Source organism: Triturus cristatus, chromosome 5_2 (assembly GCF_964204655.1).
Source record: "Triturus cristatus chromosome 5_2, aTriCri1.1, whole genome shotgun sequence".
Classification (NCBI taxonomy): domain Eukaryota; kingdom Metazoa; phylum Chordata; class Amphibia; order Caudata; family Salamandridae; genus Triturus; species Triturus cristatus.
This window is the reverse complement of record NC_140588.1, coordinates 806,003,703-806,028,311: the sequence shown is the minus strand read 5'-3', so window position 1 is coordinate 806,028,311 and position 24,609 is coordinate 806,003,703. Positions and strand designations below refer to the sequence as shown.

At 41.4% G+C, this 24,609-nt stretch overlaps 1 protein-coding gene across 1 annotated transcript in view; it reads right to left on the bottom strand.

The window, feature by feature from the left end:
* LOC146829304 (transmembrane 9 superfamily member 2-like) overlaps nucleotides 1-24,609 on the bottom strand; it is a 669,393-nt gene that overhangs the window by 411,312 nt on the left and 233,472 nt on the right. Inside the window, exon 6 of the mRNA XM_085607971.1 lies at nucleotides 13,317-13,444. Coding sequence (XP_085464097.1) covers nucleotides 13,317-13,444 — 128 coding nt within the window. The remainder of the gene's footprint in view (nucleotides 1-13,316; nucleotides 13,445-24,609) is intronic.

The window sequence follows — 24,609 nt, the reverse complement described above, 5'->3', positions numbered from 1 at the left end:
CAAATTGGTAGTTATGTCCACCCCCCCAAATCTCCCTTCAAACGAGGTATCACCTACTGATTTGTTAGGTGGTATGGAGAAACTTATTAGATCTCTTATTCTCCCGTTAGAACAAACACTAACTAGGTTGGAGCAAAGACTGGGGACCCTTGAGCAGGCTATTGGTATTAATACTGAATTAATAAAGGGTTTAGGGAAAACGGTATTGCCTCCCTCGACCTTGGCAGTTTCTTCTAATACTAATCTCAATAGGGAGTCATCTAATATTATTGAACCTACTACTAGTATAAAGCAGAGGGTACCTATACCAAAACCCATACAACCACTGGTCCAGAATGCTGATAGAGCGGTGAGAGGGTACATAGTATTTCCCACTCAGGTAACGACCAAGGAAGAAGGAGCAGCCATAGGGGGCGCCCAGTCGAACTACCTCCGGAAGCAGTACCATATGTGGTGGTCCTCACTGGAGTTCCGGCACTAGTGGAAGGCAAAAGGGAGGGATACTTCCATCTAAAACATAAAGTCATGCATTGGCTTGGTCAGAATAGACCACTTCCTCGTAATCTTAATGGTGAGATTATGTATGTCCGGCGTCTCCCTTGGCTAGGAAGTAGACCTAAGGATCTACAGGGGGACATTATTGTTGTTAATTTTAGAGATCAAGAAACTGTTAGATTTATTCTAAGTTGGCCCCCGGGTGAGGGAAACAACTCCATCATTCCCTATGATCTAATTTACTTTTATCCAAGATCTTTGGTGGGTCCTCCTTTGAATTCAGTGGTCTCTGCCTACTATCAACCAAATTTCCATTCTATGCCTACCGACAACTGGTCTGTTCACTATAGATCTCATCTATCGGCCCCTATTAGAGAGTGTGGGTGGGACATTATTCCGCCTGGGCATTTTAGACCTAGATGGACTGATCCTATGGGCTCACTGACCCCTTTGGAGGTGACAAATAGAATTAATGTTTTGTCGGGCATGAACGACAGCGATTGACAATCGGGGCCTCTTGGGAACTTTATGCTTAGTTTCATGGATATTGGGGTACCAACTGACTATGATACTAGGCTTAATTTCCTGGCATCTAACCAGATTCCAGGTGACATTCAACTTGCTGACGAATCTATGCTAGGTAGCGGAAAAGAGGAAAAGGAGGCTACGAATCTGAATCCTATTGGTACACCTTCTGTTTTGGGGGACAGTGATCCGCCCGAATAAGGCTTGGTCGGCTCTAAGGAGGTCTTGAACTTAAATGTTACTACTGAAGCTCCTGGTCTGGGAGACGGGGCACCTCCTGAGAATCATCCGGACAGCTCCGAAATTAAAATTCTTTCCTGGAATGTGGCAGGACTGAAGAATAAGTTGCCTATACCAGATTGGGGTTCATTTATTTCATCATATGACATATGCATGATGCAAGAAACCTGGGTGGTAAATGAAAGTTCATTTCCTGGTTTTACTATTTTTGAAATCTTAGCGACTTCAAGTGGTAAAGGAAGACCATCAGGTGGATTGTCTATCTGGGTTGGTACTTACCTGGGTGTCCAGGCAACGCTCATTGACACCAACTCTCTCGATGTCCAGTGTGTTTTATTAACCTCGTTAAGTAGGCAAAGAATAGCTTTGATTAATGTTTATTCAAGGCCAGTTAAGCGGGGTTTGGAATCTGAGGCTGTTAAAACTTTGCTAGGTTTGCTATTGAAGTTTGACTCCTCCACTGTTATAATCCTGTGCGGAGACTTCAACTGTCATTTTGAGCCTCTTATTGACCCGTCTTTGGGTGACTCTGATGAGATCGATTCGTCTTGGTCTATTCCGGATCCTATGATGCCCTTAGTTAAGGTTTGGACCGCTCTCGTTTTGCAACTACAGTCGTTGGTACTGACCACCTCATTGCGCGCTTGCAATGGGAGGCTGGAGCCTGACAGGCCTGGTAGAAATACCTTTAACCGTCAAAATCAGTCTTCTGTGATTGACTCTGTCTTCATGGAAGCTAGGGATTGGGATAGGTTGCTGGAATTCAGGGTTGTTGACAGGCACGACAGCGACCACAATGCGCTGATTTTATCCCTCAAACCAGGGAGTTTTGGGTTAAACAAGACCCCACCTGCTCAAGTTAGAACTGTATCATCTTTAATAATTTCCAATTGTAGGCGTAGGGTTAAATGGCCTAATTTGCAAGACTCCCCATGTAAACTTGCAAAATTGAATGAAATTGCGTCTCCGTTTATTGCGGAAATGGGGGAATCTGAGTCTGGGGGCAGGGCTCTAGATATACATAATCAGTTGGTGGCCGCACTGAAGGATGTCCTGTGCCCGGTGATGAGGACTAGTCAGTTGCGAACAAAGAAGCACCCGTGGTTCAATGCCCAATGTCGTAAAGCAAAGAAAGCGTTGCGGTTAGCTCTAAAAACCAAAGATGCGGGCTTCATTAGGGTTCAACGTAGCTTGTACAAGAATATAATTGGGAATGCTAAGAGGGAACGGGAGGCCTTTATGTGGGGGGAACTGGGTACAGCACTCTCAGCTAGGGATTTCAAATTATTTTGGTCAATTGTTGCTGTTGGGCCGCATGGTTCCAATTCTGAGCCTGGCCCGAATATTGCCCCGGAATTGTGGAAAAATCACTTTAGTGGTTTATATGGAATTCTTGAGACTGATACCACAAGGTGTGTAAACTTGGAACCAATCCCAAATAACCTTCAGTCTGATGATTTAGTGGGGAAGTCTGGATTTTCTAGGCATGGCGGCTTGGCTGAATCCTTTACCCTTAAGGAGGTGGAGGCAGCCATAGCTAAGCTCTTACCTAATAAAGCCCCTGGGCTGGATAAACTGCCAGGGGATCTTTATCGAACCCAGCCTAAAATCTGGGCTCCTTATCTTGTTGTGTTGTTTAATGGGGTCTTGCAGGGCACAGATGTGCCACCTACTTGGTTAGGCGCTGAGATCGTCCCAGTTTTCAAAAAGGGTTGCCCCCTCACCCCCCCAAATTATAGACCTATTAGCTTGATCGACACCTCACAAAAGCTAATGGGGAGGATTATTCTTGATATCATCCTTGGGTGGGTAGAGGAGAACGACATCTTCTCTACATTCCAGGCAGGCTTTAGAACCGGTATTTCCACCATAGACCAAATATTTCGCCTGCAGGTACTTTATTGGAAGGCAGCTAAGGTGGAGGGTGGGAGCCTCTACCTTGTATTTGTGGATCTACGGGCTGCCTTCGACTTAGTTCCTCGAGCAAAACTATGGAAAGTGCTGGCAGCTCTAGGTCTCCCTTCTTACTTGTGGTCTATCCTGTCTAGGTTACACACCAACAACTACGCTCAGGTTAGGTGTGGCAGGCAAGGCGATCTTACAGATCAATTCCCTGTTAAAAAAGGGGTCCGCCAAGGGTGCGTATTGGCCCCCACGCTATTCAGTCTGTACATTAATGGTCTTGTTGACCATTTGAATGGCGTGGCAGACATAGACGCCCCCAAATTGGCCACAGGAAAGGTACCCGCTCTGATGTTTGCTGACGACACATTGTTGCTGTCTAAAACATCATCGGGTATCCAGAAAGTACTTAATGGCTTTGTGGAGTTCTGTGAGCAGCGGGGACTGGAAATTAATTTGGGAAAAAACAAATTTATGATATTTAACCCCCCCGAAGCAGACACGCCCTAATCCGGTGCTAAATGGCACTCCCCTAGAGAGGGTTGAGACATTTGTCTATTTGGGTGTTACCCTCACGGAAAATTTTTTGTGGAATTCCCAGATTATCAAATCGGCATTAAAGCTCTCACAGCTAGTGGGGGGGGGGGGGGATCAGTAAGGTATTAAAGGGGTCAACTTTTAAACCAGTGTCCCCGGCACTGGAAATCTATTGTCGCCAAGCCAGACCTGCGTGATCTATGGGGCTGAGCTTTGGGGGCACAAACATTGTCCCTTTCTAGGGTGGAACAAGCTTTTCTGAGGAACTTGGTGGGTTTGCCAGCTAGTACACCTTTGATACCACTTAGAATGGACCTTGGTATGGACTCTATTGAGGAAACTGTCAGTCCAAGACCAGTTATGTACTGGAAGAGGCTCTGGTCAGTCCCAGAGCTGGCCCCTTTTAGAACTGAACTAGCCGAGATATGGCTCTCTCTCAAACATAAGAAGATCCCTTGGCTGGTGTACATTAGGGCCGAAAGCATCAGGCTGGGCACCCCGGACTTGTGGGAAATGCCAGACACCTTTTGTCCTAGGGTACCCAAGCGAGAACTCCATGAGTTGATACGTAGGCAGAATTTTCAAACCCTTTTGAGCTCTGCAACCCTGGGTAGGTTGACCACTGAGTTCCTCTTGGTGAAACTGGATTTTAGGATGGAGGATTTTATGGATGCAATTGAACCACCGTTGGCCAGGAAGTTGTATCTCCAGTTAAGGCATGGCACTTTGCCTATCAGGTCATTTACCAATAAATGGGAAGGACTAATAATGAAATTTGCCCTGCCTGCGACTATAAAACTGAGAACATATCTCATGTCTTGTTCTTTTGTCCTGCTTATTCAGTGATTAGAAAATGCTGGCTGACTCCAATCTGCAAGAACCTTAAATTTCTTCATTTTTCCCAAGCCTGCAGAACATTAACCTATGATACCCACCCCCCTATTGTATTTGCAGTATCTCGTTATCTTATAGGTATGTGGCGTAGGAGACAATCATTCTTAACATGATATTTGTGTTATGAAATTATTTTGATCTTAAATTCTTTCGTGGTTGATAACTCTTAGTTTAATCTTCTTCTAATGTTCTATGTCTATTTAATGTATTATTTATATGTGCTGTTTTTGTATTTGCACTTTTATGGTCTTTTGACCGCAATAAAGTTATCAACTGAATACCTTGGCAGTCCGACTCAGCAGGCTCTCTCTCAGTCCGATGGTAGGCCTCGGCGGCCTTCTCACATGCTTTTTCCAGGCTTCGGGGGAGCGATCCAGGGCTACGGGTACCTCCCAGGCACAACTGTCGCGTCGCTGCCGCCTGACACAGGAGGCCCAGCTTTGCCTTCTTTTCTGGGGCCTCAGTCAGTCACCTCCCCTCTGCTTCTTGGGAGCTGGACTAGTGCAGTCTACAACACCCCAATTACTAGATCTGGCAGGCCATGCCTCTCCACTGCTTTTGGGCCTCGGACAGCCTCCTCACCTTCGCTTCTTCCACTGCTCCGGAACCCCGTCCCCAGGATCTGCTGTTGTGGGGTCGACACAGACCTCTTAACTCTGTCCGTGCTGCCGTAGCGATTTTCTCCCATTCTGCAGGGATTCCTGGAGTCTCCGAGTGGCACCCTTCCTCTCCGCAACCTGGCCTTGACGGGCGTCATCTGTTCCGCTCCCAACTTAGGAACCTCTCTGACGGAGGATGTCTCAACTTTCCAGGTTTCACAGGTGAGTAGAGATATTAGTACTGTATATTATGTGGGTTGATGGTCAGGATTAATAAAGGATAATGGCAATGATTCCGCTGTCATGGGGAGCTACGGCAGAGACGTCTTATCGGCCATCCCAGCAGACCACTCTCCCTCATTCCCTTCTTTCTTATTGAGATGATACAGAGATTTCATTATCACGGTCCCCTTTAGGAGCTCTCAAGTTTGGTCCCGAGATCGTTCTTGCAATGTCAACTGAGTACCCGATTCTTCTTCCTTCTTACAATCATCTCCTAACCAAACGGGAAGCTTTAGGCCACCAACTCATCATATCAGGCCATTCCAGTCTAATGGCCTGAAAGGTTTCAGGCCTTCTTTCGCTTGTCCAGGTCTTTCAACACAATCTGTATCTGTTACCAACAATGCTTGCGCCCGTGGTACAAAGAAAATGTATAATCCACCAGGTCTGAGGGGACAGCTGGTTTCTTCCATCAATCTCTTTTTGGCAAATGTCTCACAAGTGGCACATTTTGTAGCCACTCTGGCCTCTTTGGGTAAGTGCTACAAAACAGTTAATACACAGTTTTCTTGCACATCAATTAATAGACAATAAGCCAGTGGGAAAACACGCAGTGATCAGGAAATTGCTCCGAGTATAACTCTTTCCACCAAATTTCTATGGGAGTTAAATATGGTTGTATAAATGCATGAATATTGGAATGATAATCCTTTTCGATCTATAAAGGCTTTTTCTGCAAAATTAACAATATTGCTTTGCTTGATTTCTTTTAAAAGAGCATCTGATGCCACAGCTCTGGACACTCCAGCTACACAATGTACATCCATTGGTGTTATAATTTTTATTTACTAGTTATCTAAGATCTTCTACTTCTTATTTATTTTAGAAGACCACATTTACATTACATAACTTCCACTTTTCCCAGATGGTTCAAGTGGGTTTTGGGTTCAGCTGGAGTTGATACTTCTCTATTTGGTACCCTTTATTCTAGAGTGGCTATGGCTTCTTAAGCATTTTTGGCTGAGGCTAAACTGGGAGACATTTTAAAAAGCAGCAGACTGGTCCTTTGTTTCTCCTTTCAAGACCTTGTATCACAAACCTATTAATCATGCTTTGCAAGTGGTTATTAATGTGCATTGAACATGTGTAACAGAAGCTTCCCGTTTTGTCATATTAGGAGGATTTCCCAAGTTCTCAAAGTAGGGAAGTCCGATTTTTATTAAAGTCATTAAGACTAGTATTATTCCTGCTCTTTATCATTTAAGGATGTGTTTTTAAATACTCAATAGCCTACCAAATCTTATATGGATGTTATTACAATAAGTGGTTCTTTACCTTTGCTTCTACTTTCAGTCCTTACTTCATCAATCCTGCATCTTCCTAGAGATTATTTTGAAAAAAGAAGAGCACTCAGCTGTGACATTTCTGGGGACACGGTTCTTCAAATTATTAACTGTTTTACAAGGAGACTCTCTCACATCTACAAAAAAGGATTAAACATAGCACCGGGGTGTGTTTTTAAAACGTACTCCTTTAAAAAGTTTTGAACTATGACGAGAAAATAAATTCAATAGTTATAGAAAATGCAATGAGGCCTGGGAACAACGTAAGAATGGTGGTAGAGACTGTTTTTCAGGTCCTCAATTCCTCCTAGATAGACTATCGGAATTAATTTTATATTGGGCGCCCCAATATCTTATAGAATGCCTGCAGCTTGTCTAAAATGGTGTAACATGTATCCATCATGGCTCACCTGCCAGAGCCACAATGGCTGCTGGTGTGGAAACACATCTCCTGCAAACCTCTTTGCTTCACTTATAAGGATTTACATAATTCAAGTCCTGCTACATTAGTAAAACACTCCTACATCATCAACCCTCCTACCTTTTCCATTCTTCTGCAGCAGACATGGGGGTGGCCCCCAAAATCAAGCTTCATAGAGAAGGAAGAAGGTATTTCTCCTATATCTAAGCTAAATTGGGGAACTCCCTTTACAACTAGGAAATCCACAACCACATTCTTGTCAGGAAAAAATAAAAAACCTAGTGTTTCCAATTGCCATACTTTAAGTGCATGGGACTCTGTATCTATATTTGGTTTCATAGTAATGGGGGCTCAAAACATGATTTCTAAATGTCAAAATTAAGTTCTTAGTCCGATGTAACAAATAATCATAAAGGCATCCACTATGGTGGAGGAAAGAAAAGTATACAGGATCATAAACGGCATTGTGTTCAGTCTCTGCTTTCAAAGACTTCTCTTTGTGAGAGTGTCTTTGAGCAATCACTGTCTTTGTTTATTGCACTGCTTCTAAGATTTGGAATCCAAGTTGAGTCGCATTGTGTCTTATGTCACTGAAATGTCTAGCCACATTAAACTTATTTCTCATCCGAATATTTATTTTAAGCACGGTTAGTTAGATCTTTATTTTAATTTTGGTTTTTCCTACATAGCCCTGTTCACATAGGCATTTTTTTAAATATTCTTTTTATTAAGTTCAACAGTAGCATACATACATGCTGCATATAGTACAGCACGGTCGTCACAGTTCTCGTTACATTAGCTCCGGTGGGTAACAGTCTGATCATAGTGAGTCCGTATCTCTTCCTCTATTACGCTGCATTTCCAGTTCCTTCGATGGGGAGACACATATGTTACCCCGGTATTCATTCCATGCATAGGCATTTTAGATAGTAAACACAAAAAGGTTCTCTTTACTTTTTCATGTTTTAATTATTAAATCTTTAATATTTCTGCTTCTACTGTAAGCAAACATGGGTTCTTCGTGAAAAAGATCTTTCAATTCTGTATCTGCCTTGATGTTGACCAATGCTTTTTTAAAATTTTTGAAATTTTAAAGCTTTGTCTTAGTTTCAGCTTTCTCTATAGACACTTCAGAGTAACTTATTTCCTTGAATTTCATTTTCAATTTTTCTTTATCCCTTTAAATCCTCCTTCACTTGAGGTTTTTCAATTCATTCTGAATAACTGAGTCTTTTTTAAGTGCCCAGTTATGGAATCTTCTGTAATGTAACAGGTTCTTTCTAACTATTGACTTTCTTTGGCTATCGTTACATCCAGATGATAATTATTGTCTTAGAATCAAATTTGTGAGTGAATATAATTTGTCAATGTCAGTTGTTCGATTCCGAATGGTTAAATTCAAGTTTCCTTGTTTACCCTTCCAATGTAGCAGACATACATTATCTGATTTTCACTCTTTCTGGGTTAAGTAAGTTTTCATGTTCACATTTGTAGATAGAAAACGGTAGAATACAATGGAGCAGCCCAAAGTCTAACTGATGAACCAGTCATATGGAGAAAGTACTTTTCATCTTGTTTAAAAACATTAGGATGGAAACTGAAACTGAGCACTTCTAACAGGAAAATAGTGTTAAATCCGATGCGTTCATATCCATGGTGAATTACAATAGTGCGTCTTCTGGGTACGATTTCAAGAAAGTTTCTTGTATCTTGAATATAGGATGGCAACTCTATCAGAATTATTTACAAAAACAAATATGAAAATATTTGCCCCGTAGAGTATGGGTCTCAATGGTGGGGGGGATGTACAATTTTTGGATCTTAGGGAATAGATAGATATTTGGCATTTGAGAGTTAGTAGTGCTCCACAATTTCTGGTACCAAGTCAATTTTAAGTGCTCAATCTAAAGGTTTGCTGAGAAGTGAATTATGTTTTCTAGTTAGATCTGTGTAATCTCGTATGTGTGTGTCATCTAGATGCTCGCTTGTATCATAGTGTGCTTTTTTTCATTAGGACTACTGCTCACCTTTTATCCACCATTACAATTAAGATGTTTAGACTTTCTGCTAAGTTGTTCGAGGTATTTAACTCTTTATGCGTTATGTTCTCTTTTTTTCTTAAAGGATAGTGATCTTAATTCTTACAACCCAGATTACCATAGCGATACAAGATTTCCTCTTTTGTGAGGGGTATGCATTGTGACTGATCTCTGAATTCTTTGTTTCTCAGGACATTACATATAGGGTTTTCTTCCAAGTTTGCAAATAAATGTCTCAGTATAAGCTTTCTCATAAACCTAACGCAGCAAATGTTGGTTTCCAGTTGTGTAGTATGATATGTAGAACCACTATATTAAGTCAAGTCAAGTCACTATAGTATGGCTAGACCTGTTGGAGTACCTATGCCTCCCAGGATAATATGTTATACATAAGCAGTGCCTAGTAGGATCTTAATGACTGAGATGTGTTTGAAGGGGATGAGAGATTTCTTTGGGTTGTTAACAAAGGGACAAATATGGATCAGGATGAAGAAGGACACAGTTAAGAGTGTTTGTGTGAGGCATAGAATCAGCCAATCATCCTGCTAGGGCAGAGGATGGATTGTCGATTACAAAACAGTTTAGTACCTAGCACCATTATGGTGACAACCCACGCAGAGCGGAGCCCAAAAGGGAGCACACTGTTTGGCAATGTGGCTCATTTTCACCGCTTTGCATTCAATTTTTTGCATAAAGTCTCAGGAACCAAAAAGAAAACATTACAGTTCTAGAACACAATGCCATATGAATCTGACTCAGATCCAGTAGCATGAATGATTCATTGTGGGGAGGAAAAGATTAAGAAAAGGTGAAGCATTTGGGAACACGCCACTCAGTTTCTCATGTCCACTGCAAGGAAATAAGAACAGAATGGTCTGTTCTCTTCTTAAGGCAACAACAGCAACTGTAGTCCCCCCAGAAAGACTGAGGAGTAAAGTGAGAAGGAAGGGCACGAGGAAGATAAAACGGAAAGCCTGAACCCGGTCTAAACAACTAAAATGGCCTGAAGTCTTCATAGATGGTTTTCGGGGCATGTACATGGAGAACAGGTTACTTACCTTTGGTGACAATCTTTCTGGTGGCTATTCTAACTGCAGATTCATCACTTTGTGACTAATCCTCACAGGTCAGACTTGAAACTTTCAGAGCAGTTCTCCTGTGGCTCCACGCAGATGTTGTTCCACTCCGGAAGGCCGAGTAGAGCTGCAATATAAGTGCCACCCATGCTCATTGATGTCTGTTGCTTTCGAGGCAGTCTGCGCCCTCAGACTCTGGGTCCAGTCTGGTGCTTGGGAAGGATTCTAAATTTGAGGAATCTGCAGTCAGAAGTATCCATCCGAAAACGTTGCTATTGCATCCTCTTACTGATCATCAGTCTCTTACATGTTTCTCTGAATTTTAATACTACTTGCTTTGCATCCGTATAGAGCAATCAAGAGAGATGCATCTTAGTCAAGGCCTGGCTGCTGGAATTATTTAAAGACTATGCATGTGTTTCGTATCCTGCCGCTCAATGTTTTATTAGCTGAATGACGTCTGTTTATTCATTGCAAACCTGCATGGTCCTGGCCTCTGAGTCACTTTGATAAATCCAGTTCAAGCCAGTCGATGTGAAGATAATTTGTCTAAAAAGAAGTCTAGTTCATCCACAACCACACTAGTCTATCAAAGACTGCTTTGGTTTATAATCATAAGAGGCGGGTCTTCAAAATCAAACTTTTCTCAGTGTTACAGATCCAGATTTATTTTTGAAGTAGGGGCGGATAAATTCTAAGTGACATTAGGCTTAGAGATTTTCACAGGCAGCCCAGTGCTTCAGTTAAAACAAAAATATATAGTCAATAGTGTACTATGCTCTTGTGAAGCTGAAAGATAGAGCTGCATGTGGTTCTCAGATGACACGGTTACAGGTGGTTATTAATACATTTATTAATTATATTTTCCATTTATTTCTCCCTTACTGTCCTTTGTGGAAAATGGGTGCTTTAGAATAGCAATCTAGGCCCCTCCTTGCTTCGTGAAATTCATTCCAGCCTTCTACCCATTGACCTAGTTTGACATTAAAAGGAAACGGATGAATACCATAGATTTTGAGTTTATGGCAAGATATCCCTCTAGGGTTACAAACTGGGTCTTGCTAATTGGATTAGATTGTGGGCTGCTAACCCAATTCCATGACTCAAAGTTAATAAAATGATTATCAACATAATCCCAGTAAGTAAAGGGCACATGCCAATGGTGTAATTTCCCCAACCTATATCTGCTTTGGCATCTGAACGTTTTGCTACGGGATAAGACTTAGGATGGCACATTATGGGTTCAAGCATTGTGGGATAGCCCGAGCAGATGTTGTGTTACTATTCTTATTAGAAACGCAAAACATTATTTCCTATGCTGTTGGAGCTAGTGGAGAGAGTCTCACTGTTACCTGGATTGCAGATAACTAGTAAATATTGATAAGGACAGATGAATGGCAATTATTTCACATACGTCGGTGGAGTTTTGGGGCAGTTCCTAACCTCAATGACTTGAAACATTTTTCTAGCCAAGATGACAGGACTCCCAAAGCTATTCTTTGGTCCAGATGTGCCCAATCCATGTTCCTGAGCTTTTATTTAGGAACTTAATAAAATAGGTATATATTGATATGGGGACAATGGTCCAGTGAAGATATTCATGAGTAAACTATGTAAATCATATGCGGCGAGGGACAAATTCCCACATTTTGAGGCTTGGCTCAAGAGGGCTCAAGAGGTCTGTTTCTGACAAGAAGAGAACTCACTGAACCGAATTTCAAAAATGATCGCACAGGCTTATCAGACGGATGTTTGGTGTCAGTCCCAGTACTGCAGGATATAGTGGTAAACAAACAGCTCAATCCAATTGGGGTATTGTGTAATGGGTGGAGACATGCAACACAACATCAGATGGGGCAGATGCTATTTATGGAAAAACTTCCTATCAGGAACAAGAGGGCATTCAAAGAGTGTGATAGTAATCAGGCAGAAAGGTTACAGAAGAAAGGAAGATCTGCAATACTGGGACAGCAGTATGATATATGCTGAACACCTGATAGAAGTATGGACTGCTCCAATTTGCAGCCCTAGCAATAACTTCCCAAAAGGCTTGGAGCCAATTCCCCACAGTGCCAGAGGAACATGGAGTGAATGTAACTCTTACACTGAGCACCACTGTGAAAAGTGCATCTCAATACTGTAAAAAGAAGTTATACACAAATTGAGAGCCATAGACATTCAGATAAAGGGAGGATGAGTTGAGCAGTGAACTGGCTGAAGCAGAATGGTTGAAAACCTGCAAGTATACTAAGGTTGTTTCCTGAAGTAATAGGCTTAGACTCATTTCACACAAGTGTTTGATAAGGGCATATTCCACTCTTTGAAAAAAGTCTGGGGAACAGAACAACATGGGACAGTTCGCTCTAATGAGGACACCTCAAACAAAAGGCTAATAACTATAAAGAAAGAACATGTTTAAAGCTTTTGCAGTCCAGGAAGGAAACCAGTACTTCTGAGTAAGGTATCAAGAGCAACTGAAAGATGTCAGGAGGCTTTACTTTGTCTGATGCAGTTTTGTGCAAATGAGGCAGATGCAAGCCAGTCTGTGCCACAAGAAATAATGTGTTGCAGATAGGTCATGGTCTTCACAAACATCCTTTAAAGATGTAAGGGGATTTATCCGAGTCATTTGATGGGACGTCCCTTTTCATTTACTATGTTGCATCTTGCTAGTAAGACATCCTCTGCAATTACAAGTCTAGTTCTGGAAGTCACATTAAGAGGCACTGAAGTCAGCTTAGAGCAGGACATAAAATAAATAAAGATAACCACTGAAACAACAACAATTTTGATTGTTATAATTCACTGGTTTATGACTTGCACAAAATGCTGCACTCAGACAGCAACAACAAACAAAATTAAGAGTACGATAAGGCCTGGGAATCGCATTAGAAACAAACTCAAACAAGAAAAGTTAAAAGAAAAGGAACAAAAATAAAAACCTTCGAGAAAAACCTGTGAAGTAATTGTATTAACTAGTTGTGGAACAACATCATGATCATAAACAAAAATCCCTCCATTACCTTTTTGGCACGAGTTTCACCGCAACCAGTCTGGCACCCTCCCAGTTTTCTCCATACCCATCATGATACGTGATGGTAATGTCAACATGGTTGAAGAGATACAATGTATCTTCCCGATTAGATTTGAGCTAAACCAAAATGAAAAATAAACGTTATTTTATACGAGTTCTAGTCAACTAGCAAAATAAAAATCGTATTTCATATTGTTTGTAATAGTCACATTTCACCTGAAAAACACAAAAAAGTCATGCTGAAAACAGTGCAGAATAAAAGTTGAAGAATCAACTGAATTACACACATAATTAATCAAAATCAAGTAAGAAGTGTTAGGTTACTAATGAAGACCCTCTGGAATACAAACCAGACACCTTGGGCAATATGTACTAAAAGAAAAACTGGTCACAAAATATTTGTCGCAAAAATGGAGCAAGTAAAGAATTATACGTATCGACCTATCCACTAATAGGTCGGTTTGCAAAATTCAGATTCTTAGTTGGTGGTAATACAACCTATCTTTAGCTAATATTAATGGGGTAGGTCACAAATTGCAACTCCTTACAACTCGAGGCCTTCACAGGGGTGATGGTCTACTAGAGTTTATTTTCTCTTTTTGAAAGTTGGTATTGGTGCTCTACAAACTTTTTTGTTTTTAATTTACAAAAGGGAAAGGGGACCCCCTGCTCTTTGTAAATGGGTTACCGGTCCACCTTAGAACTCAGTAACTTTTCAGTGTTTTGCGACCAGGTTGTGCTCACCAAAAAGATGCCCCTTTCAAATATCGAACCAGTATTCGTTTGCAACCCTATTTTAGGAGTTGTAAAAGATTTAGAACCCACAAAACTGGATTTGTAAATTACAAAAAATACTTTTGCGATCGAAATCACCAATTCGGAGTGTTTGCAGCCTAAAAAATTGTTTAATCATCTAGAACACAATTAGCATGCTTGTGCGGTAAATAACCTGTGGTATTCCCCAATTTCATGGTCCTTAGCAGCAGAATAGATGGTGTAATCTGCTTTATTGAGACTTATGGGCAGAACATATCGAGTCATATCAATAATACGTATCGGAGATTTACGATATTAACAAAAAAATAAAAACTCCTCAGGAAAAGAAGTGAGCAATACTTATTTATTGCTGGTTTTGCTTTGCTGATGGTTGTAGAATTGGGGTGCAAGCACTGGAAAAGCGAACAGTACACGGTGGGTAACTTGTATTATCCTTCCAAAATGCTAGTTACCTTGCCTGTAGACAGTGTAACAACAAATATTCAAAATGCCATTGTTCTAATGTTGCAAGGTTGCCTCCTTGTTGTGTCTAAAGGAGGGGTCTCCAACATTTCATGTAATTAGAGCTACTTATGTTTAATAAAAATAATCCGGAGTTACTAATATTAGTGTTGTAAAAGCGACCAAATCGGACAAAATTACATTTGTGGCCACTATATGCAAGATTACCAGTAGTGATCACCTCACAGTATCAGACAGGATTGCCAGCAGGAATGTAAAAAAAGTTTTTCCTCAATGTGGAATGCCTCTACGTAGGTAAGACATAACAGCCAAAGCTGCAATGCCCCTAGCATCAAGGAAATATTATGAGCAATAGGTCTCCACAATGCACCATGATTTACTACTCAAATATCAACTTTACATATATTTTGGAAATCCAACTATTTTGTTTCAAACATCGGCTTATGAGTTTTGAAAATGCACACATTTTTGTCTTGACTAAATGCTTTTGAATTTAGATGTGCATACATTACTTCAACCAAGCAAAAGTTTCTAATTTATTTGACTGGGCTGCACACAGGCGAGCTACTTACAGGCAGTTGGGAAGCTACCAGTAGCTCACGAGCTACTCGTTGGAGAAGCCTGGTCTAGCATCATAAGTGCATCCAAACGCTACATAGGGCATTCTTCCCTGTTCCTGTGCTGTGATAAGCCTGGAATGAATACTGGTGGAATAACTTCATTATTCAGGTGTTGTGTGGTGGACCTCTTGTCTAATGCTTTGGCAAGAAAGCAGACTTCCGATGGGACTATAAGTAGTCCAGTCAACTGGGCTTAGTGACTGTTTTTTCAATAATAGAGAGCTCCACACAGGCCAATTCTATTAGGAATGGAGTTTTCAGCCAAAGAGTTAATAATCAAAGTTGTTACATACTTACAGCCTTAATTAATGAAGACAGACAAGAAATACCAACGAACTGAGCAGTATTTGTCCGCCCAATCAGATATTCCATCTACACTGCAGTCACTCTGGTAAATTAAAAGCTCTGTGCCAAAGATGGTAAAGGGCCACTATTTAGTTAGACCATGGTCTAACCCGAGAGCACACTTCCCTAACCCGATTGTGGTAAATTAGGCTCAGATACGATGGACCTTCTCTATAAAATAATCAGCTCCTCTGTCAGAAAGACCAGCTTGCAAGAGGTCAATAAACTCATTAACAAGGGGAATGACATGATCTCAGCAATCATCGGCAAAAGCTCTTCCACATGGTTTCCCACATTCACTTGGAGTGTCATAATACGGGGGCTTCGCAGCTAACTTGTTTGTCTAAAGACAGCCCTCGAGCTCCAATTTTGACGTCCTCCGTTTCCTAGTAGAGGCCTGCAACTGTCACTTAAGTGGTCTAGAATGGTCAGAATATCATGGTTGGAAGGACGGGCTTGCCATGCACCAGAGATCTCCTTTATAGGTACCAGATGGGCTCAGTTTTGCACCAAGGTAGAAATGTAGAAACGTTTCCAGCCGCCAGCGTCCACCAGGCAATTTGATTCGGATAAAGAGGGAGATGGTGGCAGAAAACCTCTTGCAAGAAGAGATTCACGCACCTGCAGAGTCAGTTTCCTCCGTTTTTTTCCAATGTTACCCGACCAGGTCATATATAAAGACGATGTATAACATTTCGATACATTCTGTAATAGGAGCTTGACTGAAATCAAAATCCTCACTTTTTCAACAAGTGAAAAATTAATTTTAAGGAAAAAAGGAAGCAAACTGCTTTGAAGCAACCTTTCGAAAAACTGTTAGCACTAGCACAATTAAGTATAGTAATCACAAATTTATATTAAACAATAACATCTCTATAAGTTATATATTTAAATGATTCACAAATGTGAATGTATGAATGTGCAAAAGCAAAATGAAATTATAAAAAACGAAAGGATTGGATCTTCTGCAGTTGAAGCATATAACTCGATCAGTTTAAATGCTGGTCTGTTTTCACTTTGGCGGTATTTAAGGAGTTCAATTTGAACCTTGTTTACTCATTAAGAGGAAACCCATCGGGTACAGGAGGTAAATCCCGCTCTTGTGCAGGGACGTTTGGAGACTTGTTCTGCCGCTGCCTCTCTCCCCCCGGGACCAATCAATCCACCCTTACTTGGGAGTCCCTTAGATATTAGGGTCCCCACACTTGCACTAGGTCCTGATGAAAGCCCACCTGACCCTTAGGGGCACGACATAGGGCTGAAACATGTCGACCTCCCCTTTTTTTGGACTATTTCACAAAGTGCACTAGACCCTAAAGTGTCTATTATTGCACGAAAAGCGTTTTTAATAAACTCGCACCCAGTTCTATTAAAATTTGTTGACTGGTCGGACGAGTTTTTTATCTCACACTCACGGAGATCCCTTCACTACACACGGGTACTTTTTTATCACCACGATCACTACTGAAAAAACCAGAGGCAGAATACCTCCGGGTGGAGGAAGCACACAGTGACCCAATGATGATGCTGTCACGTTGCTAAGCATAAGCGGATAATCGAACATACCGCTAGAACACCACTTGCAATAAACGTGATTGAGGGTTTCTTAACAGTCTTTGAACTACTGTTGCTAACTTTGGTTCTTTCAGGACCAGTGATCCACTCTTTCTTGATTTTTAAGTATTGGTATAAGAAGCCGAGTGGGTCGCAACCCCTTCTTACTCCCTCTCTTTGATTAATACAAAAGTATACGTACTCCATAAGCAAAATGGCTCCAATGCTACGCTATGGGAGCTTCGCAGAGTCAGGGGCGAATTAGAACAGCTGCATATGACAGATGCAGCTGAAAAGCATCTTTACATTAAATAAACTTATTATGAGAAGGGCGACAAGGCAGACGGACTATTGGCCTAAAAACTATTATTAGCTACAACCAGAAACCATACATCAAGCATCATAAATACTCAAGGGCAAGCCACATCAGAAACATCTGATGCACTCACTCATCTGTTTTCCATCAATAATATGATGCCCTCTTCACTCACTAACATCTCGATGAAGCGACCCAATATGCATACCTAAATGATTATACCCCTCCCGACCAGGGGGACGACATCCGATCCCTGGAGAAGGATACTACTACAGATGATTTAAGGGAGGCGATTAATGCCCTCCCGCTCTGGGAATCCCCAGGCCCTGATGGCTTCTCGACTTCCTTCCATAAGGTTTATACCTTTTTACTGGTCAAGCGTCTCACCAAATTTTTCAACTATTTTTTGACTGCGCATGTGGTCGCAGACACCATGCTAGACTCCCTTATCATTCATGGTGCTTCTCAAACCTAACTAAGATCCGCAGCTCTGCTCATCGTACCACCCAACCGTGCTACTGAATTGCGACGTGAAACTGTTTATGTCTATATTAATCTGGCAGATCCACAACTGCTGACTGACCCTACTTTCTCAACAAAAATTGGTTTAAAAAAAAGACAGACATGCAGCTGATAACACTCAGCTCACAGTTACCTTAATCGAGGTGGCTGAGAGAAGTAAACTTCCAATTGTCCTTCTCTCGCTTGACACAGAGAAGACCTTTGATAGGGTCGACTATACCTACCTTACAAAAGTTCTAGAGAAGACACAATAAGGATCTAAAATGAAAACCCTTATCTTGTAGAACTTCAACCAGTCCTCGACAAAACTAAAAGTCAACAGCGACTATACCCCGCCGATTCTGATAACTCGAGGCACAAGACAGTGGTGTACCCTATCCCCCTTGATCTTTGCTCTCTCAATGGAACCACTTATAGCTAAGATACTATGCAACACAAATATTAGCGGTATATAGTCAGGGAAGACAGAACATAAGCTAGCTCTATTTGCTGATGACATTGTTTGTTTCATAACCAATCCTGTCTGATCCTTACCAGTCCTGCTGGCTGAGTTAGACCTCTTCGCATTGGTTTCTGGCTTAAAAATAAATTATGCCAAATCCCAAGGCCTGGAGGTAGCAGGACCCCAAAGGGAACTACGGGATACAATCCAAGAAGTAGGGTTCTCTTGGGCAGAAACTTCCATCAAATACCTACGGGTAAACCTCCTGGCGCACTCTAGCCAGATATAAAACTGTAATATTCCACCCCTTCTAAGAACTCCATTTCAAGATTTGCGCCTTTGGGGCTAATTAATAATTTCATGACTTGGACACTTAAATAGTCTAAAATTTTACTCTATGCATCGTCTGCTATACATGCTGTACCCTTGGAAATTCCCACACAAACCCTGCTACACATATCCACCAGAAGATGCTAGATTTTGTCTGGAATGGCAAAGTGACCATGGTAGCCTGCTCAATACTTTTCCATCCATTGGAGGAAGGGGGATGGGAAGCGGCTCAAATACAGCCAGCTTGGACTAGAATTACAATCCTGACAACAAACCAGGGGTAGAAGTGGAACAAGATTTTACCACTATCCACCTTAAATATATTTTATGGTATGGCTCCTACATAATCGTCTCCAAGACAGACAAACCCTTCTCCCACTTTCGACAACATTAATTGAACACTGGAATTCCCTGGCACACAAGAGGACCTTTCCCAGATACCCCTTACCATTATCGCCCATAACTCACAACCCAGATTTTCCTCCTGGGGTCCCCGATCCCAACTTTGCTACCTGGAATGCGGGAGCCCCCCCCCCCCTCAGGTTGAGCGGGCAAGCTCTGAACACTCAAAACTTTAATAGAAAAATGGGGCTGAACCAGGCATGATGCTTACCATCTCACACAAGTGATTCATTGGGTAGTAGGGAGACTACACCAGCAATGGATCAACAGAGAGGATAATACCATAAAATCCCATTTTGTTACTAAAGAGCGAAAGCATGGCATATTCTGGATTTATACATTATACATTGGAAGGGGGACTTGGACCTGATGATGATTGACAGGCAATTTGGAGGAGAGCGCGGGATCTTCAATGTGCATACAACACAGAGCTATCGCCTAAAAACTACTAACTAGATGGCACGTCGTCCCCATGTGGCTACATGACATGTTTGGCATGTCAGACATTTGTTGGGAGAGATGTGGGGATGCTCTTCCACACTTGGTGATCCTGCACTCACATATAACCGTTCTGGTGTGAAATCCTAACCCAGATACAACAGATAACACACATTTCTCTCCCTCACTGCCTTTTGACAATTCTCCTGGGCCAAACAGAAGCTCATGGGATGTACATTCTGACTGCCCCCCCTGGGAAATTGATAACTAATTTCCTTTTGGCTGTTCAGCTTAGCATAGCCCAACCATGGAAACTCCCTGCAATAACTGTGAACATGTGGTGGGGACGAGTGTGGTCAATCTACGCCATGGAACGCCAGTCTGCGCTAGTCTACTACTGCATGTATAAATTCGAGAAGACCTGGTGTCCTTTCATTACTCATTTAAAGAGGGAACAAAGACCGGGCAGAATCCCGCTAGTGGTGATGCCCATAATTTGCAGCTGCGGGGTATGTTCGTTCTCCCACTCAGAAGATGAAGATACTTGAATTCCCTACATAGTTTGAGCTAGAGGTTGTTTAGAATGCCCAATTTGAACTGACAATCTTGCGCCTATCTGTGATGATCTTTGATGCTACTTAACTACAGTACATTTTAGACATACTTTGCAACTTTATTGTCTGACGTTTTTTTTCTTTTCCCCATACAGCTATGTAAAATACTGGTGTGTGTCCCTCTCCCTTTCCCCGGTTATTGCTCCATTTCCCTCCTGGTTTCTTTTTTTAATCTTCCCCTTTCCTGCAATACATAATTTTGAAATATGTAATAATTCGAGGTACATGAAAATGAAAATACAGTGGTTAAAAAAAAAAGTAACAAAACAAAAAAAAAGTCTTGGTATAGGTATCAGGTGTGACTTGGCTCAATAATCGAGAATCCCAAAGATGTTCAAAGGTTCACCATAGGTGGTCTACAACGGACTATGGCAAGCCCATCTTCAACAGCCAATTGTCAAGGTAGAAAAAAACCCTTACCCCCAATCTCTGAAGGGGAAACAGCCTTTACAACGTGGTTTTTACCACGTTGTACGTTTACCATGCATGTTTTTAGAACGCATATGCTTTTATAACGTATGCCTTTACCAATCATTTCGGGTAAGTTTAGGGGTGTGGGGGGGTCTCCTCTACAAATATATATTTACATATATACAATGCGTGGTAAAGGCATACATTGTAAAAGCATATGCGTTCCCAAAAAATGCGGGGCAAAAAATGGGTGGTAAAGGTATGCAGAGTATTTCCCTCGGTTGTACTGTCAAAAACCTCTCTGAAGATGTGCGGCAACAAGTGCCATCACTAATGTGAACACATAGGGTGCTGTAAAGACTGAAACAAAGCACATTAACCTAAAATTGATCCTAGCTGACCTTGAACTGCTGCTAACGTCAGTAGGACTGCAGACTGGCACATAAAAGTATGCATCCTTTAGGGTTAATATTCTAAAACAACAAGAGCGACCAATACGTCCTTGTGAGCTGAGTTAGCAATGAAGCCAAAGGAAACAGTGTTCACAAGGAACTCATTTATCTAGACAATGTACAATATGCAAGCTAAGCTGGATTGCTTCTGATTCAATCTTAATCAAAATTATATCAATTATTGACCTCCAAGTTGGGTCACGGTACACTTTACATACGGATATCTACAAAAAAGCCCGTCACAACCAATGAGTAAAGTTGTTACTTACTTCAGCCGAAGTAAGTCAAATTTATTTTTGAGTATAACATGTATCACACGTATACTTCATTTCATATATATGGCAATTGAAACTTTGCATTAGTTATACGATAAAGGTGATTTGTCGACACTAAGCAAAAGAGAGAGCTTGAATCATTCATCATCCATTGTGTATTGCGCTCCTTTTGATATTTACCAATAACCTGTTTTCCATGCCTTTTTCACATGTTTCACCTAGCACTCACCAAGATAGGTTATGGTCACTTCACTGGGACTCACAAATCACCTTTATCGTATAACTAATGCAAAGTTTCAATTGCCATATATATGAAATGAAGTATGTGAGATACATGCTATACTGAAAAATAAATTTGACTTACTTCGGCTGAAGTAAGTAACACCTTTACTCATTGGTTGTGAAGGGCTTTTTTGTATATATCCATAGGTAAAGTGAACCGTGACCCAACTTGGAGGTCAATAATTGATATAATTTTGATTAAGATTGAATCAGAAGCAATCTAGCTTAGTTTGCATATTGTACATTGTCTAGATAAATGAGTTCCTTGTAAACACGGTTTCCTTTGGCTTCCTTTAGGGTTAAGGCAACCCACTCAGTCACCAGGATGCAGGGCAGAAAGAACTTGGGCCAAAGAGACCATTTAGAATTTTTCCTTCCTCAGGAAGGCATTCAGTGGGGCAAGATCTGAAATAGATGATGGTATCTGTCCTTCCTCAGCACAAGGAAATAGCAGGAGTAACAACCTGTCCCTTCTTCCGAGGACCCCTTGATAGTCCCTTTGAACAGTATCAAAATGTATAGGTGCTGCTCTGAAAGCAGTTCTGATGTGGACGGAAATTGAGGTGGGTTGGAAAGGAACTATCACAGCCTTGCAGGACGATTTTGAGGACCCATCTGTTGGCTGTGATGGCCTGCCACCCTGGAAGAACATTTCTGATCCTGCCTCCCGCATAGCAAACTAAAGCAGCTAGGAGGCTGATGATGCAAGAGTGGGGGGCTGAGTGGAACGGCACCCATGGTGACCCGCAATGATGTCTGCTTGAGTCCCTTCCCCAAAAGGACTGGGGTGCCTGCTACAGTGAAGTTGTGGCATGGGGGTGTGGAGTGCTAGATGCACTCTTGTGGTCTGACACCCAGTGATGACCTTGGACTACCATTATTTTTAATTGACTCTGGTGTGTTATTTTGTCCTAGCCTGAATGTACGACGTCCTGCATATGCCTGGTTTCTTTTAAAGGTTTCTTTCTTGTAATCTTGCAGTCTTTCAGTGGGAACTGTCACGGAGTAGGACAGCCTTGGCAAGAACAGAACGTGTGGGATGGGCATTTGAAAGCATGAGAGAGAGAGAGAGAGGTGTGGAATGTACTTTTTGGTCTCGAAGTGCAGTGTTATAAACAGTGGTGCACAAATGCGCACTGTGTTGTACATTGAGAGATGAAGTATGTGATGTTATAAGCAGTGGTGTACAATTGTGCACTGTGTTGTACGCTTGGTAGTATTGTTAATTTTTTACTATTGGATTTAACATGGCCTCATGTAATCCTAAATTCTGCCTAGCTTGAGCTTTATCTGCACGCACTGCCATGCCTGCAAGTTGTTTGGGTTAATCACGTTTTGTGAAAGATTGTTTAATGTACCCTGGAAGGCTTTCGTGAGCTTCGTCAAGATAAAGGCTGGAACATGCGAGAATGTAGAGGGAATGTGGGAACTTCTTCCTGCCACGGAATGCTTGCTTGGAAGCTTGCCAGTCCTAGTAAGTTTCCTTGTGCGGGGAGGAAGACTCGCATCTTCTAGTGTGTGTTTTGAGACTATAAAGCTGAGGTTTGTTGACAGCTGAGTTGGGAGCTCACTTACAGAGTAGAGGTACTTCTGTAAGACAAATGGAACCTGAGTCCCGGTCGAGAGTCCAAGCCAGCTGTGAATGGGCCCCCCCAGTGTCACTTGGCAAGGATGTTGAGTGAACGATCGGCAGAGGTGACTTGTTTCTGACTAGTGCCACTGTGATGCGTGGTTCCAGTGACTGTGGTCATTTGAGGTGCTTGAGCTTTGATTATTGCCATTGTGGTGTGTAGCCTGTGGCTTTGATTATTTGAGGTGTTTTCTTTATGACGTTCAAATTAGTGAGGAGAACATCCAAAGTAATCATTTGATATATTCAGTGTATAGATCTTTCCGATTATTCTTTTGAGGACGTCCAGTATATTCACTTGAGTCTTCCCATATTATTCGCTGCTTGTTCATTCATTAGTATTATTCATGCATTTAACTGTTGCATTTATCAGGTGTGTTATTGTATGCAAATATATATATATATATATATATATATATATATATATATATATATATATATATCAATGTTGTTCATTTTGGCATCTGGGAAAGCCTTTCTGTTAGAGAGCATTGTGTAAAATAAAACCTCAGTCAAGAAAAAACCTCCTTGTCAACAAACCATTCAAACCTATACTCCTTTCATACCAAGGGGATGAGGATGGACAGCAGCAGCATAAAAAATCAATAAGAAGAAATAAATCAGACAAATTTATTGGATATAATAAAAATGGTGTACACAATCAATAAAATTACTGATGCAACAAAGAGACAAATTCTTTGTATCAATATATGAATATTAAAAAACATGTAATGTACTCAAAATTAAAACACAACCTATACAATAATCAAAAACACAACATTAAAATTGGGAACAGCATGGGAGGAACAAATTCAACTTATAGTCTTGTTCACATAAGGAAAACACCAAATCAAAAAATTGCATAAATTGTGACCAGGATCAGTGTCCTTTTCAATGATATGTCACACAAATCAGTGTTACTGGATTTTGAGTGGTTTTCCTTTATAAAAGCATCGACGCGTTTCGGTGGGCCAAGATTCACAGCCGGCACCTTCTTCAGGAATAATATAGTACAGTCCCAACAGTTAAAATCATAGATACTTTCATGAGTCCTTTAGTGAGCAATGTCCATACGGATCCTGCCAGCACTTCTGAGCTTATTTTTATATTCTTAGACGATTCTTTAGTATCACACACCTGGTGTTTGGTTATATCCAGTCTTAATGGAACAGAACTTGGCACTTCTTGCCTGGCTCACAGACATGCCATAGTGTCTATGTATTCTGAACATAGGTTTTCATGAGACCTTAAATTCTGTATCTGTGGTCGGTAACCGTGCCAACGTCTGATATATAGAAAAGAAGATAGGTTGTGTCCAGAGACGGTGCCGAAGGGTCACTCAATCTCTACTTGCTCGGATGTGCGTGGCACGGTCTTCCTCGTCGGGAACAAATGAAACTCATTTGTTAC